This window comes from Heterodontus francisci, chromosome 48, assembly GCF_036365525.1.
Source record: "Heterodontus francisci isolate sHetFra1 chromosome 48, sHetFra1.hap1, whole genome shotgun sequence".
Lineage (NCBI taxonomy): Eukaryota > Metazoa > Chordata > Chondrichthyes > Heterodontiformes > Heterodontidae > Heterodontus > Heterodontus francisci.
In genome coordinates, this window is record NC_090418.1 from 7,637,427 (window position 1) to 7,659,389 (window position 21,963).

General features: G+C 45.4%; 1 protein-coding gene across 1 annotated transcript; it reads right to left on the reverse strand.

Moving 5' to 3' along the window:
- Positions 1–6,700: 6,700 nt before the first annotated feature.
- On the reverse strand, positions 6,701–20,126 carry tm4sf5 (transmembrane 4 L six family member 5). The gene is made up of 5 exons (XM_068023997.1): positions 19,868–20,126; positions 15,006–15,086; positions 13,380–13,525; positions 11,342–11,528; positions 6,701–9,416 (listed from the first exon to the last, which is right to left on the reverse strand). The coding sequence occupies exons 1-5, from the start codon at positions 20,036–20,038 to the stop codon at positions 9,402–9,404; spliced, it is 600 nt and encodes a 199-aa protein (XP_067880098.1). The 5' UTR covers positions 20,039–20,126; the 3' UTR covers positions 6,701–9,401.
- Between the last annotated feature and the right edge of the window lie 1,837 nt (positions 20,127–21,963).

Genomic DNA, 21,963 nt, shown 5'->3' on the forward strand with positions numbered 1-21,963 from the left:
ATGAGCGATGGGACTGTTGCCTTATGAGGAAAGGTTGGACAAGCTAGGTTTGTATTCACTGGAGTTTAGATGAGTAGGAGGCGACTTGATTGAAACATATAAGATCTGAGGACAGGGTGGATGTGGAAAGGATGTTTCCTCTTGTGGGAGAATCTCGAACTAGGGGTCACTGTTTAAAAATAAGGGGTGGCCCATTTAAGACAGAGATGAGGAGAAAATTTTTGAGGTTCGTGAGTCTTTGGAACTCTCTTCCTCAAAACGCAGTGGAAGCAGAGTCTTTGAATATTTTGAAGGCAGAGGTAGGTAGATTCTTGATAAGCAAGGGGGTGAAAGGTTATCGGGGGAAGGCGGGAATGTGGAGTTGAGGTTACAATCAGATCAGCCATGATCTTGTTGAATGGGGGAGCAGGCTCGAGGGGCCGAGTGGCCTACTCCTGCTTCTAATCCGTATGTTCGTATCTTATGCATGTAAACTGATTTTCAATGGAGCACAGGAGATGGAGAGAGAGGTTAGTTCCGTAATCTGTGTGCCGGGGTATGTTCACGCGAGGGAGGAGGTTTCTTGTCTGAACTGACTGCAGAATGAATGAATACAGAGCAGTCTTACAGAGTTTGGTTAGTTTGATAGTTCACCTCTGGCACACTGGATGACAGTTGGGTCAACAAGCATTATGAAGGGTGCCTCCTGCTACGTACCCATCTTGTAGGGCACCTCCTCATTTCCGGCTAGTCCAAGAATCATCTGCCTGGTGCTCTGAGCTAAGTGTGGATCCCAAAACACCTCAGCTCCCTGGATCCAGGAGGGTGGGGAGCTGAGATGAACATGGAAGGCAAATTGGATGCAAAGAGATTGAGTCAGTGATGTGGCTTGAAGGACAAATATTGCCCAGAGCAATGCTTTTTAAGTAGTAGCTGAGTGGTACTTGACATCCACCTGAGAGAGCAGACAGAGCCCCACTTTAAAATTGCCTTGGTAAGTTGGCACCTCCGACAGTGCAGCACTCCCTCAGTACGGCACAGAAGGGACAGAGCCTCGATTATGTAATCAGGTTTCTGGAGTGAACCTGGAACCTCTGACCTTCTGACTCAAAGGTGAGAGGTTAACATCGAGGTGGAATAAAACGAATTGCAAATGTCTTTTATGCAAAAGGTGATACAAATGACTTGGCCATGTGAGCCGCATGGAAGATGGCAGGATCCCCAAAGACACATTGTACAGCGAGCTCGCCACTGGTATCAGACCCACCGGCCGTCCATGTCTCCGCTTTAAAGACATCTGCAAACGCGACATGAAATCCTGTGACATTGATCACAAGTCATGGGAGTCAGTTGCCAGCGTTCGCCAGAGCTGGCGGGCAGCCATAAAGACAGGGCTAAAATGTGGCGAGTCGAAGAGACTTAGTAGTTGGCAGGAAAAAAGACAGAGGCGTAAGGGGAGAGCCAACTGTGCAACAGCCCCGACAAACAAATTTCTCTGCAGCACCTGTGGAAGAGCCTGTCACTCTAGAATTGGCCTTTATAGCCACTCCAGGCGCGGCTTCACAAACAACTGACCACCTCCAGGCGCGTATCCATTGTCTCTCGAGATAAGGAGGCCCAAAAGGAAAAGGATACAAATTATAGTTAAATATGGTTCATTGGCCATGGATGTAGTGTCTGGAATCTTCCAGACTTGAAAGAATTTAAAGCCTTTGGGACCTTTTCTCAGGTCCTGATCCTGCTCGTTTCAGCAGTGCCCCCCTGCGGTGAAATCTTACGGGAGGCAGCCAATTAGCAGGCCCTCTCCGGGTTCAGCATCCAGTTAGGGACTGGGAGTGGGTGCAGGACACAGGAAGTTGCCACTGCATGGCCCACTGCTAGGGAGCCAGGAGGCTTCACTGTCTCAGCCGTCAGGAAAAGCAGTTTAAAATCATGCCCTTCCATTGGCCACACAGGTCACGACCATTGAGCATAGCTTGTCCATATCATGTTGGGAAAACCAGTGTGCCTAAAGCCAATCGCAAAGGAGTCAGTTACTGTGGACACAGTGTTTCATAGATTAGAGATACAGCACTGAAACAGGCCCTTCGGCCCACCGAGTCTGTGCCGAACATCAACCACCCATCCATACTAATCCCATATTCCTACCAAACATCCCCACCTGTCCCCATATTTCCCTACCACCTACCTATACTAGTGACAATTTATAATGGCCAATTTACCTACCAACCTGCAAGTCTTTTGGCTTGTGGGAGGAAACCGGAGCACCCGGAGAAAACCCACGCAGACACAGGGAGAACTTGCAAACTCCACACAGGCAGTACCCGGAATTGAACCCGGGTCCCTGGAGCTGTGAGGCTACGGTGCTAACCACTGCGCCACTGTGCCACCCATAACCCTGCACATATTTGCAGATATTTGACAGCACCACCTCACAGGATGACCGTGTGAGAAAAAAAAAACCCTTGGCGCCATGTCTAATTAATGGAATATTCGAAATCCAGGCCGGCTTGGGTAGACACCGTTTAAAGGGAGCAGGGAACAAAACGCGTAGTGTGGAGATGGGGAGTGAGATTAAGAGTTGAAGAGAAAGAAAAGACTGTTGAGAGAGAAAGGATGTGATAAAGACTGAAAAAGAACGAGCAAGTAGAGTGATGGGGAGAGAATAACTGGCAATATTCTGAGAGCCACGCAAATGAGTATCACACAATACATTTGCATTGAATTAGGTAGAATATGCAGCATACAAACAGTCTACGCAGACCATAGTTCCAGGGATGAGGAACTTCATTTAGGACGATGGATTGGAGCAGTTGAGACTGTTTTCCTTGGAGAAGAGAAGGCTGAGAGGTGATTTGTTAGAGGTATTCAAAATCATGAGGGGTCTGGACGGAGTAGATAGAGAGAAACTGTTCCCACTCAGGAGAGGTTCGAGAACGAGAGGGCACAGATTTGAGGTAATTGGGAAAAGAAGCAATGGAGACATGAGGGAATCGGTTATTCACGCAGCGAGTAGTTAGGATCTGGAATGCGCTGCCTGAGAGTGTGACGGAGGCAGGTCCGATCAAGGTATTCAGAAGTGAATTAGACTGTTGACTGAAAAGGAAGAATGTGCAGGGTTACGGGGTGAAAGCAGAGGAATGGCATTTAGGCGAACTGCACATTTGCAGAGCCGGTGCAGAAATGATGGGCTGAACAGCCTCCTTCTATGCTGTAACAATTCCGTGGTTACATGAAGTAGCGATCTGACAGTGGGCGAGAAATGTGAGGCAGACTACGATGGGTTTAGAGTATGGTAAATTGGCGGGCTGCATGACATTATGATATCATGGCAATGCCCTTCCGTTCCACCTCATAGGAATGTGTTGAGCCTGTACTCGCGCCATCTCTTCTTTGAAGGCTCCCCATTGCTCGTTTACTCCTTCACCTGCCCATCTTTGATTTCGCCCCTCTGCTACAATGTTGAAGAATCTAGCATGGACTGGTTGGGCTGAATGGCCTGTTTCTGTGCCGTAATCCCATTATGGTAGCTTACATTGCTTTGTATTCTGTTCTTTATTACATTAAATTGCTTAGTGTTTTATATATTATTATTGTCCTGTTAATGTTGGTTTTGTACATCACTGACTAAAACATTAAAAATGTGCCAGTTCAGTGACATTTAGTGCACTGCGGGTGTAAGAACATTTTGCATCACATTTTAATTCACTGAAGATTCATTTCATTTGCCTCCATCCTCTGCCCTTCCACACATCTCACCTTCAATCCTGAAATAAAAGCAAAATACTGCAGATGCCGGAAGTCAGAAATAAAAAAACAAGAAATGCTGGAAATACTCAGCAGGTCTGGCAGCATCTGTGGAAAGAGAAGCAGAGTTAACGTCTCAGGTCAGTGACCCTTCAGCAGAACCACCGGTAAGGATCATCCCGAATGGTAATATATCACCGTTCCTTCACTGTCTCTGGGACTTTCGCCTGGCCACAGAAGAGCGGGTTCAGTCCACGTGTGTCAAAGAGACAGATTACATGACAAGTCCCGACCGTGACTGGCTCCAAGAGAGAAACCGGATGGTCATTTAGGCAAAACGGAACAGCCGAGTGATAAGTTCCATTTATGTCAGGCGCTGAATGATACTCAAATTGTCAAAATAATCCTCTTATAAATTATTGGATTACATTTTGTGTCAATCCAGTTTAATCGACATTTTCACTTATCTCCATTGAAAATCATTTCCAACCAAAATCAATGATGCTGGAATCACGCTTTGATATCAGTATTATCATTGATATCAGTGTGGATGAAACGGCTGGAGTATTCTGTCCAATTCTGGGCTCACCATTTTGGGAAGGACATCAAGGTTCCTGCGGAAGATGTAGAGGTGAGCCCCGCTCCTGTGCCCTGGCGGTCACCCGAGCCCTCTTCCACTTTATCTGGAGATCGAAAATGGACTGTGTCCGCAGGGACACAGACGCTAATGTCAGGTTTCATGGCCACATGGGTCCTGTAGGGGGGACGGCCGGTCTGTCCCACGCCTGCCGGCAGGAGTACAAAATCCGGCCCCAAGTGTCACTGCGTGCAGAGGTTCTGTCTGTCCCCAGTGTTACAAAGGATGGGTCTGGCCATGTTGCCGCTGAACACTCCATTCCGTTGGACCGTGCCGTAACACCTGCCCCTCATGAAAAACACCTTTGACCACAAGTCCTTCAGGCAATGGTGTGCACGTAACAACCTCGAGGCTCTGCGGGAATAGGAAATGGCGGTTCCTGTCGGATGGTTCCCAGAGCAGACTGTCAATGTCATTTGGCAGAATGCCTCATCGCCAGAATGTTCAAATAAACAGCTAAGAGGTAGCTTAGCTGATATGGTAAGACCCGCGCTCCCCGTTAGATCCTTCATGCACACCCAGAGTCTCTTCACCACCGCACACTGCCCCCAAGGCAGCTGCGGTGAGAAATTCGTGAGGAACGCGGTGAGAATTCCTTCTGGAATGTGCCTTTGCAAAGGAGGTCTGGAAAGAGATGCAGTGGTTTTAGTCGCGGTTCATTCCGAGCAGCTCCGTAACACAGGACTCTGTGCTCTACGGGCTGTTCCCAGGGATGCACACTGATATAAACATCAACTGCTGCTGGAGAACCATCAACCCGCTGAAAGACATACTTTTGTCTGCCCAAAACTTGCTGGTCTTCTAGTGCAAGGAGCTGTCTACGACCGCGTGTTGCAGACTGGCACATTCCAAGGTACAGGACTATGTGCTGAGGGACGCACTAAAGCTTGGGGCAGCCACCACAGAGGCTCAATAGGGAAAGGCCACAGTCTAAGGCCCTCCGAACATAGTATATCGAGGGGCTGGAAACCATGTAAAACCCCTCGGGCTGTATGTTTGACACAAAATGTATATTGTAAATATAACCTGTAATTGTGTTCATGAGGAACCTCAGAGTGCCAAATACTGAATGGACAGAAATTTAACTGTATTGCACTTTATGTAACATCAACTTTGAATTGTCATGAAATATACTTTTACAAATGTTATGACGAACTTATATTTTTGGGGAAAAAACGTGGAGATAAGGGACTTCCATTACGTAGAGAAACTAGTAAAACTGGGCTTGTTCTCCTTAGAACAAAGCAGGTTAAGGGGAGATTCAATGGAGCTGTTCAAAATCATGAATAGCTTTAAAAGAGTAAATAAGGACAAAGTGTTTCTGATGGCTGAAGGGTCAGTATCCAGAAGACAGAGATTTAAGATCATTGGCAAAAGAGCAGAGGTGAGGGGAGGAGAATTTTTGGAACACAAGGGGCAGTGGAAGCAGATTCAACAATAACTTTCAAACAGAAATAGGGTGTATCATTGAAAGGGAGAATATTTCAGGGCTAGGGGGAAAGAGCAGGGAGCAGTGAGACTAATTGAATAGCTCTTTCAAAGAGATGGCATTGGCACAGTGGGCCAAATGGCCTCCTTTTCAGCTGGATCATTCTAGGCATGTCCTTCCCGCACTCTGGATTTGCTCTTCTTTAAAACCAAAAGCAAAAAACTGTGCAGACACTGGAAATCTGAAGCTAGAGCATAAAACACTGGAGTGTTAGGCAAAGCACCAATTTAACCCCACAACAGCAGCCAGTAAGACCAGGTCAGTCGCTACGCTTTATACACTTGTACTTCTAGTACATCGGCACCAGTGAGAAACCTCCCTGTCTTCCTCTCTATTTTCAGGTCGGTCTGGGTTCTGCTCACATTGTGGATGATGGACAGACAGCAATAACACAAGGGTTCAAAGTAGCTCCTTCAGAAAGAGGCAAAGGAATTGCATGATTGATTCACAAACACATTCTCAAGCATGTAAGAGCGAGCTACCCAGAGGTGAAGAAGCAGGCGTTTGTCACAGCGTAAGAGTTCTTCATGTGTTAAGCAAACAGGTGCGATTAGCAGGCGGTTATACTCTCGCATACACTCACATTGTTTAGCTTAATGATTTCACCTGGACCAGTTTAACAAACCCCAGTTAACAATCTCTGTAACACCGGAAAATAGTTTCAAATAAGGTTTTGCAGAAAAAACTCATCAGAGATATGTCACAGGAAGGAAGAGTGACTCTGTCAGTATCTTTTTCATTAAACACTTTACCAATATTGAATCTTCATTTCACATTTCATCACTAATACTTTCCCTGATGGTGTACTCCAGAAATCCAGGTGGTGAAGGATAGAACTGGAGCCAATCTTTACACAACTTCATAAGCATTTATTTACAAAGATACATCTCCTCACCCAACAACTACAATTTCACTCTGTTCCTTTTTACAGGAGTACAAGTAAATCCAAAGGTAATGCCCACCACCTGCATACAATTAAATACATTAATATACAAGTGGCATATCTTTTGTTTCCCATCCTTGATTGCTCTTTAATTTTGATCAATAAATGTCCCCAGTTTGATGAGTGAGGTGATCAGTAATATGAAGAAAGGTGGGGCTGAATGTTGGGAACCAATGTGTCTGCAACCAGATGACATAAGGTTGATATCCTGAACAGAACTGTGATGGACACAGGGCTACTGGGCAGGAGAATCATTCAGAGAGGAGTCATATTCAAACCACTGGAGAGCAACCTGGATATTTTACCGAAGCGAGATAGAAAGGGACACACACGCACTGTGAGTTTGGGCGCAGCTCCCTACAGAGATCCAATGGGAAACTATACTCTCAGTTAGGATTTTCAGTTAACCATGCCTAATTAAGATGCTTGCTGAAATGCGAAAGTGTGGGGAAGTAGACTAGAAGTTACTTTAGTGAATCACCCTCTGGTTTAATAGTCTGATAAGGAATTAGAACACTTAGACTGAATAACAATTATGAACAGCTTGTTGACAGGCCTTAAGAACAGCATAAATAAATGATAACAAACCAATACAAATAATGAAACTTCTGAACATTAACTTTAAAAGCCGGAGGCGAAATGTTTCTTGGGAGAACAGCATGAGATGAGACAAGAAAAGGCTAATGTAAAGGCTCAATTGATCAAGGACAGAGGGTACATGCAAAAGCTCAAGAAGCTTCGGGCAGGTGGATAACATTAAGGCTTTTACCCCAAGGGTTAGACCAGGGAATTCAACATTTTATTGGTCATTTTGTGAAAAGGGCACCTTTATAGGACCAAAAGGTCCTGAAAATAATCCATCCAGGTCAAACCGTGAAAAAGAGTATAAAGTTTAAAAAAAAACTTTAGGAGGCCTCAGTGCAGTGAAGAGAAAACCTCCTAAGAGCTCCCATGTTAACACCCTTGGGTAGTTGGAGAAGTCATGAGGATGTGAAGCACTAAGAAGAAAAGAGAAAGGACAAGAAACAAACAGCTGTTATTGCTTGCCAGCCGCCCTGTGTGACCTGGATCGATACTCGCAACTTGTCACGGTTGTATGCTTTTGCTGTATAGCTAGTGTGTTATGTTCCATCTTAAACTCTGATTAGACTCAATATACCCACCAGATGGGTTGCAGTCGATCCTGATTAATTAGATAAATTAAAATAAAAAAGTGAAAAGATTAAAATTACAACAATAGTAAGTGGAGCAGCTCTATCACTGTCTCACTGCCCATCTCTCATGCGCCCTGCTACGTACAGATCTCATAATGAACCAACTTTTACATTCTAGGGGCGGCTGTCAAAATGTATTCTCCCGCCAGAAATGCCGACCTACCCCCTCATCCTTTCCCTATTCCTCCTACCACTTTCCACTCTTAAATTGGGTCCCTGCCCACCTGAAGTTGCATATTTACCACCCAAAGCTGTGGCACACGGCCTCAAACCCTCCCCTCCCTCCAGCTGTGGCTCAAACAGCTTGGATCACTGGATCCCTCAGCCATCAGGGAATTACTGTCATCCTCGCCACATCAGCCGACGACTCCCATCCCAAAGGGTGGAACAGAGAGCAGGCGAGAGAACCAGGCTTTTCTGCAGTAGTTTGATACAACTGAGTGGCTTGCTAGGCCATTTCAGAGGGCAGTTAAGAGTCAACCCCATTGCTGTGGGTCTGGAGTCACACGTAGGCCAGACCGGGTAAGGACGGCAGATTTCCTTCCCTAAAGGGGGTTAGTGAACCAGATGGGTTTTACAACAAACTGGTTGTTGCATGGTCATCATTACTGAAACTAGATTAATTAATTGAATTTAAATTCAAGCAGCTGCTGTGGTGGGATTTGAACTCCTGTCTCCAGAGCATTGACCCGGGCTAATTATTAGTCCAGTAACATTACCACTACACTACGGTCCCCCTGACATGGAACTATATCGCCACTCCTCCGCTGTCGCTGGGTCAAAATTCTGAAACTCCCTTCGTAACAGCACGGTGGGCGTATCTACACCACACGGACTCCAGCAGATCAAAAAGGCATCTCACCTTCTCAAGGGCAGTTAGGGATGGGCGATAAATGCTGGCCTGGCCAGCGATGCCCACATCCCGTGAATGAATAAAAAAAAAAACTACAATCGGAGGAGAAGAACAGAAAAGCGAGAGAAGTCAGAGCAGAGAAAAAGGTGAGAAACGAAAAGGAAAAAGGGGGAAAGGTGGTAGAGCAGAAGAGCAGAGAAGCAGCGAAACGAAGATGAGGAGAGAGAGAGAGAGAGAGAGAGAGAAATCGGACCCTCTCTGAGCAATGCCATGGGCCATCTATTAGTGCGTGTAGTGCCAGCCAGGGGGGAAGTGGGGGTGGGGACACTGGGGGCAGTGGGTGAACACGCTGGAGCCCAAATAAAGCCCCATGTGTATTTTTAGATGTTTTGATAAAAGAAAGACTTTCACATCCTCAAGACATCCCAAAGCACTTTACCGCCAATTAAGTACTTTCTCGATGTGTAGTCACGGTTCAAATTGGTAAATCTACATGAAAGCATCGGCAGCTGCACTATCACCATTTCAGGTTGGAGTGATCACAGGTCATCATCCTACAATAAAAAGCAGACAGCAAGGTTACAAAAAGCGAGACCTAAAAAGGAACCATTCAAAATGGAAACTGCTGAAGCATTAACACTTGGCACACACGGAGGGGGCAGGGCTTTTATCAAACATTCCCCTCGGAAGCATCTCACACACAGACGCAAAGGTAAGGTTCAACGTTTGAGTAACTGAGATCTACAGAAAACCCCTCGTCAATATACTTTGTCTTTTTTTAAGTCAACTACAAAGAAGTAAATTACGTAGATGAGGACTCGGAGGGGGCTGAGAATAGATTCTTGTGGGACTCCAGAGGTAATGGTGCAGGAAGGGTTGAAAAGCCATTGCAGGAGATTCTCTAGCTATGACTGGATAGATCAGAGTAGAGCCAGGCAAGGGCAGTCCCACTCAGTTGGACAAAGAGAAGGATGGCACAGTCAACCATGTCAATGGCTGGAGAGAGGACAAGAAGGATGAGGAAGGACAGCGCACCATAACAAGGATAGATGCTGTCTCAGTTCTGTGGCAGAGGTTCAAACATGGAGTTGCAGGAAAGATGGGCACACGTTTGGGATGCAACAGCATGTTCAAAGAATTTGGAGATCAAAGGGATGTTGGAGATGGAGCAATAGTTTGGAAGCTCTCAGGGACGGATGTTTTTGAGGCGTGGGGGAGGGGGAGGGGGAGGCGGTGCAATGGGTGAAGACGGTCGATTTGCAGGGAGGGGGACAGTACCTGAAGAGAGAGAACCATTTATAATATTAGCTAGCATGGGAGCCAAGAAGGGAAGTTGGGCATCCAGACTTATGAAGGGAATGGGGTCAAGCTAGTAGGAGGTGGGTTTCATGGACAAGATGAGCTCAGAGAGGGCACGAGGGGAGACAGGAGAGAAACTAGAGAGAGAGAGAGGGGTCAGGGCTAGGGCAGGGAGAACCTTGGTGAAAGCCTAGCTTGGTGGGCAAAGGTGAGAGAGGCAAGTGGAAGAGGGAACTGAATGGATAGTCTCGATCTTAGTGACAAAGAAGTTTAGGAGTTCCAGGCACTACTTCTTGGAGATGAGGGAGTAGGGGGGAGGAGTTTTAAGAAGATGCTTGGTGGTAGAGGAAATTGGAGAAAAGATTTGTCCAATCACATACATGAGAGTAGGTAGGGGTAGATAGCAATATATATGGGATCTTTGGCTTCATAAATAGAGGTATTGCGTGCAAAAGCAGGGAAGTTTTGCTGGACCTTTATAAAGCTCTGGTTAGGCCACAACTAGAGTATTGTGTCCAGTTCTGGTCACCACACTTTAGGAAGGATGTGAGGGTCCTTGAGAGGATGCAGAGGAGATTTACCAGAATGTTTCCAGGGATGAGGGATTTTAGCTACAAGGTTAGGTTGGAGAAGCTGGGGTTGTTCTCCTTGGAGCAAAAGGGAGTGAGGGGAGATTTGATAGAGGGGTAGAAGATTATGGTTTAGATAAGGTAAACAAGGAAAACTGTTCCCATTACTTGATGGTACAAGGACTAGACACAGATTGAAGGTTTTGGACAAGAAATGCAGGGGGGATGTGAGGAAGAACTTTTTTTACACAGCGAGTGGTAATGACCTGGAACTCACTGTCTATGAGAGAGGTGGAAGCGGAGACGAGCAATGATTTCAAAAGGAAGTTGGATGGGCACTTGAGGGAAGTAAACTTGCAGGACTAGAGGGATAGAGCTGGGGGGACTGGGACTGACGGGATTACTCTACAGAGAGATAGCACGGACTCGAGGGGCCAAATAGCCTCCTTCTGTGTCGTAATGACCCGATGTTTCTTTGAAGAGGGAGACTGGGGGCTTAGACCCAGCATGGCCTGGAACAGCTGGAGACACACTGATTGTCAAAGTCCCAGAAGAAGACAAAACTGTAGAGAATGAGCGAGCGAGGTTGATAATGCAAAGCAAATGCTTACATCCTTTCTATGGCTCTTCCTGCAGTCTCCGCAGAAAACGCCGATGCATCCATTAACAACCTGTAATACGCAGAAGACCAGCTCGATCACACTGCACACGAGTAAAATGGAGAAAAGGACCACATTCCACAGGACGATATTCGGAGGGTCTTTGCAAATCGTCCACAAAGTCTCGTTCTTTAGGTAACTAGAAAAAGGAAATGCATTTCAATCAGGAATTAAAATTAAAACCTTATTCCCCATCCCTCATCTGTTTTGTCCTCCCTCCCTAACCCATTTAGCTGCCGTCTTGTTATTCTTTCATAATTACTTGTCATTAAGGCAGAGAGGGTAGCTACTCCTAATGATGCTCTCTACACCATTAGAGATTTAGGCGTGAGAGAGGAGAGAGTAACACAACCAAACGGTTTTCTAGGCCATTTCAGAGGGCAGTTAAGAGTCAACCACATTGCTGTAGGTCTGGAATCAGATCAGATAAAGGTTTCCTTCTCTAAAGGACATTCACGAACCAGATAAGTTTTCAAACGACAAGCCAATAATTTCACAATCATTACTGCAACTAGGATTTTATTCCAGATTAAAATTCAACCAATTGAATTTAAACTCCCCAGCTGTCATTGTGGGATTTGAACTCACTTTACTGGAGTAGCAGTGCAGGATTTAGATTACTAACCGCTATGCTACCATTCCCACACGTAAGCTGGTAGAAAGTGAAGTTCCTCGGGCCGTTTTACTGAGCAGCCACTACTGCCGTAACCAGTGCTGCTGTAGCCTGACACTGCACAGACACACTTGCAAGCAGGAAAGGAAGCCAGGGCTTGGTTTGCCCCTGGGGTTGGACGAAGGTGGTGGGGTGGTGCCTGTGGGGGAAGGGAGGTGGTGGGTTCATGCCATCTGAGAAAACCTGACTACTGAGAGCAGCAAGCTCCTCAGAGAGTCGGGATCAAACATCTGAGTCTGTAACAATTTGATTGTACACAACCCTGGTCTGGCCCCATGTGGGGTTTCACGCATAATACCCGGGGATTAAAGGGTTAAATTACGAGACATATACTTGTTCTGGGTTCCTGAAGTTTAGAAGGTAGAAGGGTGATCTGACAGTGGTCCTTAAAACGGTAAAGCAACTCAATGGGGTTAAGAACATAAGGAATAGGAACAGGAGTAGGCCATTCGGCCCTTCGAGCCTGCTCCGCCATTCAATAAGATTGTGGCTGATCTCATCTTGGCCTCAAATCCACTTTCTCTCCTGGTCCCCATAACCCTTGACTCCCCTATATCAAAAATCTAACTCAGCCATGAATATATTTAATCACCCAGCCTCCACTGCTCTCTGGGGAAGATTCACGACCCTCTCAGATAAGAAATTCCTCCTTATCTCTGTCTTAAATGGGCGGCTCCTTATTCTGAAACTGTGCCCCCCAGTTCTAGATTCCCCCATGTGGGGAACCATCCTCTCAGCATCTACCCTGCCAAGCCCCCTCAGCATCTATATGTTTCAATAAGATCACCTCCCAGTTTTCGTTGTTGCAGAGAAGCTATTGTGTTGGGGAACACAAAATAATGGGGGCATAATCTGAAAACTGGAGCCAGGCCGTTTTGCACGGAAATTAGGAAGCACTCCTTCGCACAAAGAGTAGTGGAAATCTGAAACACTTTCCCCCAAAACGCAGTGGTTACTTGAACGTTTCAACAATAAGATTGAGAGATTTATGTTAGATGAGATTATCAGGAGATAATGAAACAAATGAAGTACAGATCAGCCAAGATCTAATTGAATGGTGGTTGGAACAGGCTGGACGGGCTGAATGGCCTCCTCCTGCTCTTATGCTCCTATTTCTTATGCTCCCGTGCCTGGTTCAGTTGCAATACTGGCTGACTGGGTTGTCGAGAGAGTCCCATTGTGGCCGTTGCAAGTGTCACTGTCAGTTTTGTCTCAGGCCATTGTCACCAGCCATTCCGACTCTTTCTTCTCATCTTATCTTTGAATTAAACGAGGCAACGTCAAAACGAAAGTCGTCGGGCAGTATTCGTGACCTACCTGCTGTCAGAGTCCCAGAAGGGATATTGCCAATCCCCAGACCCAACATCACACAATGGGCCATTTGCCAAGCCAGTAGCTGACACAATGAGACAATACAGAGAGCCTAGACTTCCAAAGATGGAAGAGAACACAGATCTCAGCATCTGTAAGGAAAGGCAAACATTGTTAACTGCATTGGCAGCAAGAGGTTCAACCAGCAGGCAGACTAGAGTACACCAGCGACTTATAGATCACTTAACAAATGGTTCAAGAGTTTGGGATAACTTGACGGCATCCAAAACTCTGCTGCCCATGCCGTAAATTGCACTGAGTCCCGTTCACCCATCACCCCCATGCCTACTGACCTGCATTGGCTCCCAGTTAAGCAATGCGCCCCCTCTCTCTCTCTCTCTGTAACCCTCCTCCAGCCCCACCACCCTCTGAGATCTCTATGTTCGTCTGATTCTGGCATCCTGAGCATCCCTGATTTCCATCGCTCCGCCATTGGCAGCCGTGCCTTCAGCTGCCTGGGCCTTAAGCCCTGGAATTCCCTCCCTAAACCCCTCCACCTCTCTCTGCTCCCTTAAGATGCTCCTTAAAACCTACCTCTTTGACTAAGTTTTTGGGTCACCTGTCCTAATATCTCCCTAGGTAGCTCAGTATCATATTGTGTTTTAATAATGTTCCTGTGAAGTGCCTTGGGACATTCTATTACATTAAAAGGTGCTATACAAATGCAAATTGTTGTTGTTATAACTGGCATCATCAGAATTAGCAGAATTAGAAAAATCAAAAATGGCAAGGTTAAGAGTGGGGAAGAGCAACATCAAGACAAGATCAAGCTAAAAAGGAGTAACAAACAAAGAGGGGACAGCAACGAACTGCCAAGGGTAAAACGTCAGTGTAGATCAAGAGTAACAACATTAAAGGATTAGGAATAACAGTAGGTCAGCATTGAAAATAACAGTAAAGGATCCACATACCATGACTGTGAAGTCAAGTGTGGCTGCAATAACGTTTTATCTGTAATGTCATAAAATGTCCCAAGGCACTTCATAGGAGTATCAGACAAAAAGTGATGTCAAACCAAACAGGAGAATAGGACAGGCGAGAAGGTTTTGACTGCTCCCTCGCGATTACAGCTGTGGCTCAGTGGATAACACTCCTGCCTCTGAAATACAAGATCTTGGGTTTGAGTTCCACTCTAAGATTTAGCACAAAGAAAAGTCAAATCTGGCACTCCAGTACAGTACAGAGAGAGCTGCAGTATTGGAGGTGCTGTCTTTCAGATTAGACGTTAAATTGAGGTACAAAAGATCCCATGGCACTATTTTAAAGAGAGCGTAGGAGTTCTCCCCAGTGTACTGGGCCAATATTTATCCCTCGAGCAACATCACAAGAAAATGATCTGGCCATTATCACATTGCTGTTTGTGGGATCTTGCTGTGTGCAAATTGGCCTTGGCCACCACGTTCCCTACGTTGCAACAGTTCATTGGCTATAAGGCGCTTTGAGACGTCCGGTGGCCTTAAAAGGCGCTATGCAAATGCAAGTGTTTTATTTTTGTTACATGTTATCTTCAAAGCAGAGTGCCGACAAGACATTCTCCGAAGTAGTCATGTCGAAAGGCTCCTGCCATCTTACCCGGCATCTGTTCCCACAGCATCCGGCACCGCAGCATCCTTTACCCCCAGCCCGTACGGCAGAACACGCGGGACAGAGGACCTGTGGATAAAAATATTCCCAATGATCAAGCTGACAGAAGAAAGCGGAGAGATCTGAACTATATCACACAGGAACAAGCCGTTGGGTTTGATAACACTTTGAGGGTTGTTCTCAGTCAATATTTATCCCTTAACCAACGTCACTAAAACGGATGATCTGGTCATTATCACATTGTGGGACCTTGCTGTGCGCAAATTGGCTGCCGTGTTTCCTACATTATAACAGTGACTACACTTCGAAAGTATTTCATTGGTTGTATAGCTCTTTAGGACATCCCGAGGTGGTGAAAGCCGCTAGAGAATTGCACGTTCTTCTACTACACTTGGCCCATCTTAAACCAAATATTAACAATTACTATGATAGCTGTTCTCAGGCAAAAAAAATAAGGGTACACCCAAAATAAAAACAAAACTACCACCAGAAATTTAGACCATAAATTATAATTTAAAAATGGGGATGATTTCCAGCCTGTCATGCCCTTATGAGGTTGAGCTGACTTACGGACAGCCTGAGATTTGCTCTCACAGTTTATGAGCCCCTCAACTAGCTTCTAGGCTGTAACTCATGTCCATGTATCTGTTATCCCATGTAGGGACCATAAGAACCTTGGAGTACTGCGTGCAGTTCTGCGCGCCAGTATATAAAAAGGATACCGAGGCACTGGAGAGGTTGCAGAGTAGATTTACAAGGATGATACCAGAAATGCTTGGGTATACATATCAGGAAAGGATTGGACAAGCTGAGTCTCTTTTCTCTTGAAGAAAGAAGGCTGAGGGGGTGACCTAATAGAGGTCTTTAAAATTATGAAAGGTTTTGATAGAGTGAATACAGAGAGAATGTGGGGAGGAGCATAACTAGAGGACATCCATATAAGATAGTCCCAAGAAATCCAATAGGGAATTCAGGAGAAACATCTTTACACAGAGAGTGGTGAGAACGTGGAACTCGCTACCACAGGGAGTGGTTGAAGCAAATAAAATAGATGCATTTAAGGGGAGGCTAGACCAAGCACACGAGAGAGATGGCTATTGAGATTTATGATGATAGATTTTGATGAGGAAAGAAGGGAGGAGGCCCGAGAAGAGCATAAACGCCGGCATGGAGTCCTTACTGTGTCATATATTCTATATAATTGCATGAGTAGATGCCAGCCTTTATTCCAACTAAATGGTAGTGTTTTATTCAATCACTTAGATGTTCAATTTTCACTCTTCCCACATTAAGTTCGAATACACTCTTTAAGAACATAAGAAGTAGGAGCTGGAGTAGGTCATTCAGCCCTTTGAGCTTGCTCCACCATTCAATAAGATCATGGCTGATTACCTTAATTCCTCCTTCCCGCACTATCCCCATACCCTTTAATTCCTTTCGTACCCTAAAATCTATCAATCACTGTCTTGAACATACTCAAGGACTGAGCATCCACAGCATGCTGGGGTTGAGAATTCCAAAGATTCACATCCCTTTGAGCAAAGCGATTTCTCCTCATCTCAATTCTAACTGGCCGACCCTCTTATTCTGAGACTGTGACCCCCGCCCCACCCCTCCCCCACCTAGTTCTAGACTCCCCAGCCAGGGGAAACATCCTCTCAGCATCTATCCTGTCAAGCGCCTTAAGAATTTTAAACATTTCAACGAGGTCACCTCTCATTCTTCGAAACTCTAGGGAGTATGAGCCTGGTCTGCTCCATCTCTCCTCATAGGACAATCCCTCTCATCCCCGACTCAGTCCAGCACCCCCTCTGAGGCGAGTGTATCCTTCCTTAGGTAAGGAGAACAAAACTGTGCATGGCACCCCTGGTGTGGACTCACCAGGGCCCAAAATAATTGCAACAAGACTTCTTGAAAAAACAGATTAATTTTACAGTTTCTGAACTGAAACACTCTTAAACTCACAATATACAGCAGTCAATGTGCACATGCTAAATCCAGGACCACAATGTTTACAATCTGGACATTCATTGATAGAAACACAGTTAGAGAATGTTCACAAAGTAAACGTTCAAAAGCCACTGACCACGAATAGAATTGGAGAATGTTGAGTCACATCATTCTAAAGTTACCCGGTACAATAAAAGGTTATTCACAGATTTAAACATTCTGGACTCACAACCCACTTGTTGGGTTAAACCCCTATTTGAAGAAGAGCAGCGGAGTTCTCCCCGGTGTACCTGGACCAATATTTACCCCTCAGCCAGCATAATGTGGGAAAGTGCTGTTGAGGGAGATGATCAGCCATGATCTAATTGAATGGCAGAGCAGGCTCGATGGGCTGAATGGCCTACTCCTGCTCCTATGATCCTCGATTATCTGGTTATTTATCTCATGGCTGCTTGCAGAAGCTTGCCTGCCACATTTCCCAGCAATTACACTTCAGGAGCAATTAGTTGGGTGCAAAATATTTTGGGAGGCTTGAGGTCGTGAAAGTTGCTGCAGCAATGCAAATTCTTTTCCTTCGTTACCATCGAAACCTTCTAAATCCACAATTAGATGGGAGAACATTCGCGGACTGGGAACCCACAACATCAAATGGAGTTAAGGGGTTGTACGCATTGTAAACTTTCTGGACCCACAACACGCAACAACAGGGTGAGAGAACCTTCGCGTTAAAATCCTGTAAACCCACACCGCAACACGGTAGAGTTATGAGCTATCCCATCAATCTAGCCCAACCACAAAAGAATTCTACCCCTTTATCCCTTCACCAAATTACAGCCACTCAATTCTATTCCGTACAACAAATTTTGGGATGAGCAGAATTAATTGTAAGAACTGAATGACTTATGAACAGACTCCTTGCCTAATACTCTCTAAAGTTCAGACGCATGAGAGGTGAGCTCAGTGAAACCCGTAAGATTTTGAGAGGGTTTGATAGGGTAGATGCTGAGAGGCTGTTTCCCGCTAGTCTAGAAATAGGGGGCATAGTTTCAGGACAAAGCGTCACCCATTTCGGACTGGGATGAGGAGAAATTTCTTTGCTCAGAGGGTTGTGAATCTTTGGAATTCTCTACCTCAGAGAGCTGTGGATGTTCAATACAGCAAATAATTAGGAAAGCTAATAGAATGTTATCGTTTATGGCGAGGGGAATTGAATTCAAAAGTAGGGAGGTTATGCTTCAGCTATACAAGGCATTGGTGAAACCACATTTGGATTACTGTGTACAGTATTGGTCTCCATATTTAAGGAAGGATGTAAGTGCATTGGAAGCAGTTCAGAAGTGGTTTACTAGACTAATACTTGGAATGGGCAGGTTGTCTTATGAGGAAAGGTTGGACAGGCTAGACTTGTAACCACTGGAGTTTAGAAGAGTAAGAGGCGACTTGATTGAAACATATAAGATTCTGAGGGGTCTTGACAGGGTGGATGTGGAAAGGATGTTTCCACTTGTGAGAGAATCTAGAACTAAGGGTTAACTGTTTAAAAATAAGAGGTCCGCCCATTCGTGAATCTTTGGAACTCTCTTCCTCAAAAGGCAGTGGAAGCAAAGTCTTTGAAGGCAGAGGTAGATAGATTCTTGATAAGCAAGGGGGTGAAAGGTTATTGGGGGTAGGCGGGAATGTGGAGTTGAGGTTACAATCAGATCAGCTATGATCTTACTGAATGGCGGAGCAGGCCTGAGGGACAGAATAGCCTCCTCCCGTCCCTATTTCTTGTGTTCTTATATTCTTATATTGATGGTCCAGAATTATTCAACAAGTCCCACATCCCACAGGTCTTCAAAAGGTACTCCTCAAACCCCAAACTGCACAGAAATGTTATTAGGGTACATGGACGATATGAGAAGAAATGAAGATTCAAGCCGTGCTTCCCTATTTTGCTCTATAGGTAACAATGGGCGATTTCTTCAAACTCATACAAATTAGGATTTGTGATGCAAAGAAGTTTGTTAATTCAGTAAAGGTCATGTCAAATGGAGTAGCTGTTGTTATATTACAGAAACCCAGTTGGCAAAGAATAGAGCAGGAACTTTAGACACTTTTATCAGTATTTATTTACTGAGAAACATCTGTTTGCTGTCCGTTCCTATTTATAGGGGCACAAGTGAATCCCCAGTTAACGCCTATCACCTGAATACAATTAAATACAATTAACAACTGTCCCACTTCCCCACAATGGACTGAACAGACAATGTCTCCACATTCAGATCCTTGGTAGGCTGCGCCCTCATCTTCTATTGGGCAAAGCTCGCAATAGCGAAATACCAAAGGCGTCAATGTAGTCTTGCCGATCCCGCTAAAGGAAAGGGAAGCGATTTCATCGTCCTTAACATTTTGAAGAAAAGCTCCTCCAATCGTCAAGTGTGTGAAGCCGCACAGAGAGAAGGCTTCAGGTTTGAGGCCTGGTCTGTGTTGAGTTAGTTGACCTCAGCCCAGAGAAAAGTTGGTGATGGAGTCATAGAGTCAGAGAGTTATACAGCACAGGAACAGGTCCTTTGGCCCATCATGCCACAACTATCCACATTATTCTTGGTTAGGAGGGAGGGCCACACAAACACACACACACACATACACCCAAGACAAAACCTTCCTGCTCCTGATCATGACTCAATGACACCCATTGGAGCAAGGGGCTGGGACAGATTTACCTTTGACGTCCTCCACAGCCGAATTGCTCGCCGATTCTCACCCTACAAGAATGGCCACTCGGGGGTCCTGGAGGACAATCAATACCTGCAAAGCCACAGCCCACACCTTCAGTAAATGGGAGTGTGAGCAGGAGGACTGGGGTCGGGGCAAGGGAGACAATGAGGAAATGAATAGAAGGGAGAAAATACACTTACAAAAAGTCCTCCCCCGAGTATTCCTCCCATCAGCCAGACTTGCAAAGTGATATGATCGGTCCATTCTCTCTCTGCGTTGGGGAAGATAAGGAGAAGGTTGGCCACAATACATATAAATGCCAGTGGTAACAGGAGCAGGCCAATGCATCGGGCGCACTTCCCAGTGCACATCGTCCTTCTGTATGCTCTGAGCAAGACCTCCACCAGAACTAGAAAGTAGCGTGCCTTCCTTGGTATCTGAATGGACTCTGACCAGCTTTCGGGGACTGGTACTGCTTGGTTCTGTGTTGTCATCAGTATTTGCTCTCTGATAAAGGAGCCCAATTACCTCAGCATACAATCAATATGAGATAGCAACTAAAGTGATAACTATTGAGCAGTGATGGAAAGGAAAACTGATTTCCAGCTGAATAATTGCGTGTGTTCAACCCAGTGGGGCAAAAAGTCTCAATGTGGGAGAGGAGCGAAGAGTTCTAGGGGTACGGATACAGAAATCACCAAAAGTAGTGATGCAGGTTAATAGGAATTTAAAAAAAAAGTAAAGCATTGGGGGGTCAGTTCCAGAGGGTTTGTATTAAAAAGCAGAGAAATTATGTTCAACTTGTACAGAACCTTGGTTAGACTACACTTGGAGTACTTTTTACTGTTCAGGGCTCCATATTATAAAAAGGATAGAGCATCACTGGAAAAGGTGCAAAACATATTGACACAGATGATACCAAAACTTATAACTGTCAGGAAAGAATGAACAGGCCTAGGGCTCTCCTTGCTGGCAAAGAGAAGCTGAGGGGTGACCTCATCGAGGTCTTTAAGATTATGAACGGGTTGAATAGGGGTAGACATAGAGATGTTTCCACTCGTGGGGGAGTTGAAAACTAGGGACCATAAATGTAAGATAGTCACTAACAAATCCAATTGGGAATTCAGGAGAAACTTCTTTACCCAGAGAGTGATGAGAATGTGTAAATCGCGACCTCATGGAACACTTGAGGAGAATGGCATAGATGCATTTAAGGGGAAGCTAGATAAACAACAAATGGAGAAAGGAATAGAAGGAAATGCTGATAGAGCTGGATGAAGTAGGGTGGGAGGAGGTGACTGATATGGAGAAAGTGAATGTTTAAGGTGGTGGATGGGGTGCCGATCAAGTGGACTGCTTCTTCCTGTGTTGAGCTTCTTGAGTGTAATTGGAGGCAAGTGCTGAGTATTCCCTCACACTCCTGACTTGTGCCTTGTAGACAGAGGCCAGGCACTGGGGAGTCAGGAGGTGAGTTATTTGCAACAGGAATATCAGCCTTTGACCTGCTTTTGCAGTATTTATATGGCTGGTCAAGTTAAATTCTGGTCAGTGGTAACTCCCTGTTGATGGTGGGGGATTCAGTGATGGTAATGCTGTTGAATGTCAAGTGGAGGTGGTTAAACAGTTTCTTATTGGAGATGGTCATTGCCTGGCACTTCTGCAATGCGAATGTTTCTTGCCACTTATCAGCCCAAGGCTGAGTGTTGCCAGGTCTTGCTGCATCTAGACACGAGCTGCTTCAGTATGTGAAGAGTTGCGAATGGTACTGAACGGCAAGCAATCATCAGAGAACATCCCCACTTCTGACCTTATGATTGAAGGAAGGTCATTGATGAAGCAGCTGAAGATGGTTGGGCCTAGGACACTACCCTGAGGAACTCCTGCAGTGATGCCCTGGGGCTCAGATGATTGACCTCCAACAACCACAACCATCTTCCTTTGTGCTCGGCATGATTCTAACCAGTGGAAAGTTTTCTGCTTGATTCCCACAAACATTTGAACTGTAGTCACTGTTGTAATGAAGGAAATGAGGCAGTCAATTTGCACACAGCAAGCTCCCACAGACAGCAATGTGATAATAAACAAATTTCGCAATGTTGAATTAATATAATGTTAATTTAATTAATTCTTTAATAAATTTGTTTTTGGTTTAACTATGGAGATTCGTGTTTAAACATGGGGAACTGATGTGAAATTTAGCTGCCACAGTCAGGCTTCATTGGCTACGAATAAAGAGGTAGGCCGCACGGTTGTCAGGGTGATGCCGGTCGCGCAGTTGATGATGCAGTCGCGGGTT